The sequence below is a fragment of the Dermacentor albipictus genome, chromosome 10 (assembly GCF_038994185.2).
Source record: "Dermacentor albipictus isolate Rhodes 1998 colony chromosome 10, USDA_Dalb.pri_finalv2, whole genome shotgun sequence".
Lineage (NCBI taxonomy): Eukaryota > Metazoa > Arthropoda > Arachnida > Ixodida > Ixodidae > Dermacentor > Dermacentor albipictus.
In genome coordinates this window covers 5,547,253-5,557,085 of record NC_091830.1, presented here as the reverse complement: position 1 = coordinate 5,557,085, position 9,833 = coordinate 5,547,253, and the positions used below count along the sequence as shown (strand labels likewise).

Below are 9,833 nucleotides of genomic sequence, written 5' to 3'. Positions count from 1 at the left end.
TTCAAGCTGAGAATATTTTTGTAAGGACAGATGCATAAGCTATCCGCGAGTATTCACTTCAATAAAATTCATTATTACAGAGTCGCATATGCATAGACAAATAAGCAAATAAGTTCTGACTGCAAGTTTGAAGTCCAGCTACAGGATCCGCCATAGATACGATACTTACAACAAACAAACAAACAAACAAACAAACAAACAAACAAACAAACAAACAAACAAACAAACAAACAAACAAACAAACAAACAAACAAACAAACAAACAAACAAACAAACAAACAAATGCCTGTCATTTCTTCCCATGTGAGTTATGATTTATTTTGCGCTAATTCTCCTCGTCAGCAAAACAAGCAAACAAACAAACAACGTGTGTCTAGGTACGCCATTTTATTGACAGTTAAGTAAACAAGCAGTTTCAGGTAGGCTAGTTGATTCCGGTTTACGGATACGAAGTTGCGCTGATTCTTGTTTATGTGGTCCTGTTTTTTCTTCTGTGGTCCTATAGAACTATGCAGATCAAATTTGTATGCGTGAACAATATGGGCTAGGATACATTAACAACGGTTCCATTTGAGTATGTTGGTTAAGAAATTTTGCAGCGTACAGCCGTAATTTATGGAGAGGACGCGAATGCAACACTACTCATGGCAGCCATGACTCGTGTTGTCTCCTTATGTCCTCTCTGTAATTCAGGCTGTAGACACTAGAGTAACCAGCATCAGCTTATTCTTGTCGAAGAGTTGGTTGTTGGGCTAGTTGGTCGTCCATAATTGAAACAGAAACTAAGCGCGATAAAAACACGGGAACAAGAAAGGTATACAAGGACAAACGCGTGTCCTTGTCCACCTTTGTTGTTTCCGTCTTTTTATTGCGCTAAGTTACTATTTCAATCATTCTTGTCGAGACTGTACATCGTATTAGCGGACGCTCTATGGGGACAAGACTGTGTCTTCCCCTCTTCCGCATAGTTTCCGTGTGTACAAAATATCTATCAATTGGCAAGGAGAAAGAAGAGAAAACCCAGGGTTTCACGTTCCGCTCAGCATAGTGGGAAGAAGAAGAAGAAGCTGCCTTGAGCGAACGTCGCAGTCTTGACGCCAGCTGCCAGCCAGAGAACTCCTGAGCGCGATGGGCTCGCCCAAGGCGGAGAAGAACGCCAAGGAGAAGAAGGCGCGTAAGAAAAGGAAGAGTCCAGAGACGGCACATGGTAAGCTTTTCCATAGGCAGTGCTGTTCGGCGGCCGATGTGAACGAGAATTGCTTAGCGGCAAGTGCAGGCGTATAGAGACTCATCCACTCTCAGGGGGGACACGTAGTTAGTATTGAAGCTCACGTATTTTCGACGTCAGAGAGCAGACACTGATGGGAACGCTTAACGAGAAGTATTAGTACAAGAAAATTTTTTCTGGAGGCCTTTGTTGAATATTTAGGCGTTTGGACACAAGTGATGGTTTTCCTGTAAAAGTGAGTGGCCTTCTGTGTGGTGTCGGCTGGTCGACCGGTGTAAACCCAACTGCCTGGCGCGAGGACCCGAAAGGAAGAATGCGGGTAGGTGAGAACGTATCCCGTTAGAATCAACTGTCTTTATAGGCCCAACGTGACGCGTGGTGCCACGCTGACACGTTTCACGGTTGACAGACACCTAAACGGAAGTCGGCCATAGATAGCACAACACAACACTGCGTGAATTCAAATTTATTGGGAACGAAACAAATGTGATCAGGCAGACGTGCCACCAGAAGTGATGAGACTTTGCATTGACATGAGCAGTTATCTGTTTTCGTACTCGTAGACTCGTCATTTATATATTTGAAAAGTTAGAAGTGTGATCTCCGGTAACATGCGGAACATGTGCACTTGTAACTTCATGCGCAAAGCGTTTCATCGAACAATCGAAACCACTTTTGACGCGTTGACAATTCCAGCATAAGAAATAGGCATTCATGTTATTCTTAGCACTTCAAAGAGATAACCGAAATATTAACGTCAGTATCAATTTACTGCCTTAATGTGTGCCTTGACATTAGTGACCTCACTAACGATCGAGAAGCCCGTAAGTATACTTTAATCTTAAATGACAAATTGCGGTTATAAAATTAGGCGTTATTAGATTCGTCGGACGATCCTACGGCTGTCAAGCAGATGTAGGAGTCGTCGGACTACCTCGCCGCTGCCACCATTTGAAGGAGTCGAAGGTCGTAGAGATGAATTCAGTGAACAGGATTTATTTACATATTAACATATTTTAAGACAAGACATACATCGGCAGTCTAGCGCGACTCCCATATGGAGCCTGCAAGATTAACATTCAGCAAACGGCATTCGAGCACACAGCTCACTATTACATTTTGAGAATAACAACGAGCACTCAGCTCCCAACGACGAGCACGACACGAGCACGCTCTAGCAGCCGGCAAACGCTGCTTATAAGCTCTCCACTTGACGTCATAGTTCGACGTCATCATTCGGCGTGGACGGAGCACGAGTGGTCGGGAATGTTCGTCCAATCATTGTAAACTTGCCGCCGCCCCGCAGTACGGCCCACACACACTAATGCACACAAGTTCGAGTGCCCACACACAAAGGCTCCGGAGTCGACGACCGAGGGCTTCGTAGAACTGTGCTCCGTCTCGGGTGGCGCGGCGGAGTACCACATTCCTGAGCTGACCACGCGCCACGTGGCTGCCGGTCATCCGCAGTTCTCGGAAGGGCGCCTCGTCTGGTGGGCTTGGAACACGTGCAGCGGGCTGAGAGCTGGCACGTTGCCGCCCCGTACGGCCATTCCTAACAGCGTTAGGAGCAATTAAATTTCCTACTTTCTCACCGTTTGACCCGATGCGTCATTCCGCAGCTGTTAACAAACAGGAACCAGGTAAGACTATGTGCTTTTTTGACTATAAGGTTCGCAGCCAGAGCAGTGCAATTAGCGAGCATGTTGCGTTAAGTGCTTGAGAAATTATGACAGATCCAGCGCACTTATCAGGGTCCGTGTATGTAAATTAGAGCTCTTATTTAACGTTTCAATTAAATGCTACGCAAATAGACGCATGATACGTGCCGCTGTACTTCATTTCTAACTAGACTCAGGGAACAGGGTGCCGTTCTTCTCTTGCTGCAGACTTTCGTTTCGCAGCACTTCGCGGTAACGCGCCAGTAACGCGCAAAACGTGTTATCCCCACGTGAACAATTCAGAATAAACGACATATCCGTCAGTAAGGGCTTTTCACCCGGAACCCGCGTAACTCGAACGAAACTAATGGAATTCGCTCGTAGCCAACCACAATGGTCTTCCTTCCAGCTGCGTTACAACAAAATGGTTATTAACAAAAATGCGTAACAATATATATTCCTGTCTCCGATAAGGTACAAGAAATCGAGCTACGCGGAGCGCCTGCCACTACTGCACCTAACACTTCAAGCTAGCAAAGCTCGAGGGGTGGCGGGCACTCAAGCTGTTCTCTTTGCCAATGCCAAGAAGCGTATTAAACAAAACTCCTCATCATCCGCAATAGATGAATTTTCTGTTCATATCATCGCACTGACCGAGACGTGGCTTCGTGATAACGTTCATGACATAGAAATATTCCAAGGCGCCCACAGTTTATCAATTTATCGTTGTGACAGGTGGCGGCGTCCTCCTCGCTATCTCTGGAGTTTTTCTATCTTCGCGCATTGTCGTTAACACTAAGCTAGAAATCATTTGGGCGTCTTTAATAGTTGGCCACCAAAAAATAGTCATTGGCCTTTGTTACCGTTCGCCCATTTACACAAATACCTTTGTCCCGGAACTTCTTAGCAGTATTAATGATTTTGTCTAACGTTTTATTTTATCTCCCATATTCTTATTCGGTGATATTAACTTTCCTAACATAATGTGGAACACAGAACCAGCTGTTTCTCCTCTCAAGCTCCTCTCAAGCGTCTCAATTTTCCTCTCAAGCTCACGATTTTTTCGATCTATGCTCTACGCTTTCTTTATCGCAATTAATCACTCAAGCTACTTGAATCACGCCAGTCTCGCCCAACACCCTTTATCTAATCCTTACAACTAGACCTGACCTTGTTTCTAGCATTTCTTATTTGCCAGGTGTAAGTGATCATTCGCTACTTTCCTTATTTATTAATGCGCAAGTTCCCAAAACCAACAAAATACGCAAAACAATTCGCGACTAAACTAGAGCTAACTTCAAGGCACTCGAAAATGAATTAGCTGATTTGACTAACACATTTCTGACTTTGATGAGCATCCTATCCAACATAACTGGGACATTTTTCCAACTAAAGTAAACCAATTCACTGAAAAATACATCCATGTTCGTATTATTACGTAGAATCCTCGAACACCATGGTATAACAGCCATATTAAACAGCTTTCGAATAAAAAGAAACGTCTGTATCGCTGGACCAAACTGACACCTTCAAACTCGCACTGGACAGTCTACAAATCTGCATCTGATACTTTACTCGCAGCATTAAAGGAAGCTAAATACAATTTCATGTCGAATACCTCACCCTCACTTCTTACATCTAACGTTCGAAAAATATTGGCGCATGATTAACCCCAGTCTTCATAACTGCATTGCTTTAGTAGACACAGCTGGCAACTCCGTTCCACCTCGCCAATGTGGTGCTATTCTAAATGACACCATTTCGATATATTTCTTCGTGGTTACAAATACTCATCTTGCAGACATTTTTTATTAGAGTTACTCATACATGCCTCCTATTATTGTTAACACGGCTTGAATTACGAAACTCATCAATAAATTAGAGCCCCATTTGTCCCCTTGTTATGATTCTAATGATTGCAAATTTTTGAAAAATATTTGTGTTTACAGTTCAATCATATTTTAAAAAATATTTCAGCCATCTCTTGACACATCAACTCTTCCAGATCAATGGAAAATTGGAAGGTGATTCTAATATTCAAATCGGGCAATAAAAGTTCACCATTTCATTATCGGCCCATTTCCATTACTAGTACATGCTGCAAACTCTTAAAACACATGTTCTCGAAACTTGTCACCTTTCTTGAATCTAACTTCTTTTTCTCACCAGCTCAACATGGCTTTCGAAAATAATTTTCGTGCGAAACACAGCTCATATCGCTTACTCATAAACTACACCGCATTCTTGATCGTTCTTTTTTAGCTGATTGTATTTACCTAGATTTTTTCAAAGCGTTCGACAAGGTCTCCCACATACTATTTCATGAACTTTGCTTAATATTGATCATAGTTTCTCTTTGTGGATAAAATAGTTCCTTTCAAATCGTTCCCAATTTGTTGTAGCCAATGAACGTTGCTTAAATCAATGTCCTATTCAATCTGAAGTGCCATAAGGCTCCGTAGTAGGCGCCCTTCTTTTTCTCATTTACATCAACGACCTTCCTTCTCTAGTTTCTACTAATATTCATATTTTCGTTGACGACTGCGTAATTTTTTGTGAAATAGTTACTGATAACCATGCTAACGTGATAACTATGATAACGTAGGCGCATGTGGTTGCGCTAACGTGGTTGTCCCGTGTCGCCTTCCTTCGTCCGTTGTTTTATTTGGCGCCTTCGTTGTAGTCACGTGTAACCAACTCGCCCGCCAGCACGTGATATTACGTGAACTCTCCTTCAGCCACGGTTTCCTCCTATAAATATTAAGGTGTTCACGCCACATCTAATCTAAGTTCGTCTTTGCTTGTTGAGAAGATAATTAGCAACGCTAATCGCATGTTAGCTTACTTACGCCGTAACTTTTCAGCAGCTCCTTCATCGTTAAAGCTCTCGTTATATAAAACACTCATTCGATCTCAATTAGAATACGTCCCCCCAGTCTGGGATCGAAGCGCTAACAATTTGGTTACTTCACTAGAAATGGTACAGAATCGTTCTACTCGCTTCATCTGTTTGTTATAACCGCGCTGCCAGTTAACTTCCATGAAATCGGTCATCTGTCTTCCGTCTTTAGAATCCAGCCGAAAAAAATTTCGTCTGAAGTTTTTTCATGGGCTTTACTATCACCCGACCCTCCGTGACGAATTCATTCTTCAGTCACATTATATATCGGACCGAGTTGACCGTCGCTCTAAGGTTGAGGTTGGTATCGGGCCATGCCATGCCAAAACCTGTCTTTACTCTATTTTACCTCTCACTTGGCAAGATTGGAATCGCCTTCCTTCCGACATTGCTTTCATTTGTGATAACACCCGATTTAAATGTGCTCTAACTAACATTGTATAATTAGGAGTTACCATGTCTTATTGCGCTTTATTGTACAATATGCTTATTGTCTACACACTCCCCTCTGTAATGCTTTGGTCCTGAGGTTAACTAACTAACTAACTAACTAACTAACTAACTAACTAACTAACTAACTAACTAACTAACTAACTAACTAACTAACTAACTAACTAACTAACTAACTAACTAACTAACAAATAAATTGTTAGTGCTATGCATCGCGCTTAGCATGCACAGCAAATGCGTTTCTGCCCGTCAAGGCACTCCGAGAATGCTCTTCGGTCCCACGGCACAGGTGCAAATTCTACGCACACCCACAACGTGGATTTTTATGTTGGTACAATCCCTTAGATACAAATATATATATATATATATATATATATATATATATATATATATATATATATATATATATATATATATATATATATATAATAAACGAGAAGAAAGGGGGTTAACCGAGGGACCCGATAATTATTAGTCATATAATGAGAAACCAACAAACACTGACACCAAGTACAACATAGGGAAAATTGCATGTGCTTAATAAATGAAATGAAGTAATGATAAATTAATGGAAATTAAAGTGGATGAAAAAACAACTTGCCGCAGGTGGGAACCGAACCCACAACCTTCGCATGTCGCGTGCGATGCTCTACCAATTCAGCTACCGCGGCGGCGTTTCCCCATCCACTTTCTTGGGTATTTATGTGTACTAGTAGAGTCCTGGGAGTGTTAGCCAGCGCCCCCACTCACAGACCTTGGCGGCGGACGTGGAACGTCTTTTTTGCCGCAGGCGTCACGAGAACGTGATCTTGTCGGGTGAAGGCAACTGGTCAATAAACCCACATATGCTACCTGAAGGCATCAATGTTGCCGGATTCGAGATCCTCGTTATGTAATAAACGAGAAGAAAGGGGGTTAACCGAGGGACCCGATAATTATTAGTAATATAATGAGAAACCAACAAACACTGACACCAAGTACAACATAGGGAAAATTGCATGTGCTTAATAAATGAAATAAAGTAATGATAAATTAATGGAAATTAAAGTGGATGAAAAAACAACTTGCCGCAGGTGGGAACCGAACCCACAACCTTCGCATGTCGCGTGCGATGCTCTACCAATTCAGCTACCGCGGCGCCGTTTCCCCATCCACTTTCTTGGGTATTTATGTGTACTAGTAGAGTCCTGGGAGTGTTAGCCAGCGCCCCCACTCACAGACCTTGGCGGCGGACGTGGAACGTCTTTTTTGCCGCAGGCGTCACGAGAACGTGATCTTGTCGGGTGAAGGCAACTGGTCAATAAACCCACATATGCTACCTGAAGGCATCAATGTTGCCGGATTCGAGATCCTCGTTATGTAATAAACGAGAAGAAAGGGGGTTAACCGAGGGACCCGATAATTATTAGTAATATAATGAGAAACCAACAAACACTGACACCAAGTACAACATAGGGAAAATTGCATGTGCTTAATAAATGAAATAAAGTAATGATAAATTAATGGAAATTAAAGTGGATGAAAAAACAACTTGCCGCAGGTGGGAACCGAACCCACAACCTTCGCATGTCGCGTGCGATGCTCTACAAATTGATCACGTTCTCGTGATCACGTTCTCGTGACGCCTGCGGCAAAAAAGACGTTCCACGTCCGCCGGCAAGGTCTGTGAGTGGGGGCGCTGGCTAGCACTCCCAGGACTCTACTAGTACACATAAATACCCAAGAAAGTGGATGGGGAAACGCCGCCGCGGTAGCTCAATTGGTAGAGCATCGCACGCGACATGCGAAGGTTGTGGGTTCGGTTCCCACCTGCGGCAAGTTGTTTTTTCATCCACTTTAATTTCCATTAATGTATCATTACTTCATTTCATTTATTAAGCACATGCAATTTTCCCTATGTTGTACTTGGTGTCAGTGTTTGTTGGTTTCTCATTATATGACTATAGATATATGTATATATATATACACGGGTCCCAAAGCCAGGCATTTCATCGGGACCTTTGATTATCAGTTACTAAAGAAATGGGGCAGAAATGCGAAAGCAGTAAGTAAATAAGATCAATACAGATAAACACAAGCAAAATTATGTGTCGTAATGCGAATACATAATTTACAGAAAACAAAACGCTGTAAACGTAATACAACAATCTAAATTACATACAGCGAAGTAGTGAAGCACATTACGCAAAGTTAATTTGACAAGGAAATACATGTTTGAGCCCATGTTTAAGTAAATACGAAGATCAGAAGGATTTAATCGCAAATTGCAGACTATTGCAAAGTTTTAGAGCAGGAAAAGAAAATAACGCACGCTCTCTCCCCCATACGACACACCTGACCGTCGCGACCGCACATTTCGGTTTGCGCGGTCAGAGGCGAGAAACCTACCGAGCAGCCATGAAAAACCCGGGACCCAAGAAGCTTTAAAACAGCACAAGCTGATATTGTTATAAGCCCTCAGAAGCGGAAATATGAATACATATTAACAGGCATGCCGGCCCTCTGCACCTACGAGACAAATTTCAGTTGATATCTCTTTTCTGTTGCAGCACCTGCGCACCAAGAGAAAACGCGTGAGTATGTTCTATAGTTACGGACTGGATATTATTACCGTTGCAGGATTCATATAGCTTAAAAAAATGTTTGACATTACAAAAAATTCGTGCTTCATACTTTACATGATTTTCTTTCATATAACCTGTGCTGGCAGAGCACATCCGACTGTGCAGGAGACGAATATGAACAGGGTAACCCATTTTCCTCGACAACTGAGTTGCCATAAGTAATATAATTGACATTACAATTTTCCAAGAGAACCCCAAAATTGGAATATCTCAATCTGAAGCATAAATTCAGCTCATAGCCAGTCGCGTTTCAAGCTAATAAAAACTTGTTTAAATCTTTCCCACAAGTGCGCGTGTGGAAAGGTGTGTCTTGTTAAACTTGAAATTCGAGGAACCTGTTTAAAATCTTTCCATAAGGGGCTAGCTGTTACTTTATTTTTTTTAAGAAACATCAGAGATGCATGCATTATTCAGTGCTATGGTTAAAGGCAAGAGAATGCCCCCCTGACAAAGGAAGCGGCACCTAAAACAATAGATACACTCTCACGTGAGCGACAGCAGAAACAAGGCAATCAGGTGACGTATAAATTCGAAAGAAACAATACAGGCAAATAGATATAAATTAGACATGGGCATAGCACTTCAAATTAAAACGCAGTAATGTTAAAATACAGCGCGAGCCAAGTAACTACAGCAAGGTTACCTACATATGGCAGATTTCACCTTATATAGAAAATACCAACGAAACGCCGTGCATTACTGTCACCCACGCCGAGGGCTACCCACACCATGGAAAAAACTGCAGGTTCGGATTCAGCCAGCCGCCATATTTTCCTCCATCCTACGTCCATTTCACGGATAACCCAGGCTTGAGCATCCACGTCATTTCTGCGATACACCATGATTAAACCTGGTGCGTCGGGGTCCGGTTTAAAAAAGCTTGCACCTTGGCAAGTTGGGCCTCGCCTCCGCAAAGGCGGTTGATGCATGTGTTAGCGAAATGAGGCAGCCGGCGCGTAGTTCTAGGCGAC

General features: G+C 42.6%; 2 protein-coding genes across 10 annotated transcripts in view; one reads left to right on the top strand and one right to left on the bottom strand.

Moving 5' to 3' along the window:
* LOC135920296 (uncharacterized) overlaps positions 1-9,833 on the bottom strand; it is a 197,492-nt gene that overhangs the window by 136,957 nt on the left and 50,702 nt on the right. The gene's annotated exons all lie outside the window — the stretch shown is intronic.
* The window catches only part of LOC135920286 (uncharacterized), a 38,485-nt gene continuing 29,718 nt past the window's right edge, over positions 1,067-9,833 (top strand). For 8 of the 9 annotated variants that reach the window (XM_065454467.1, XM_065454473.1, XM_065454470.1 and 5 more), the window contains exons 1-2: positions 1,067-1,207; positions 8,788-8,811. In XM_065454467.1, coding sequence (XP_065310539.1) covers positions 1,129-1,207; positions 8,788-8,811 — 103 coding nt within the window. In that variant the 5' untranslated portion in view covers positions 1,067-1,128. Of the gene's footprint in view, positions 1,208-2,522; positions 2,872-8,787; positions 8,812-9,833 lie in introns of those variants that run through there. The other variant, XM_070526691.1, reaches the window with a different exon arrangement.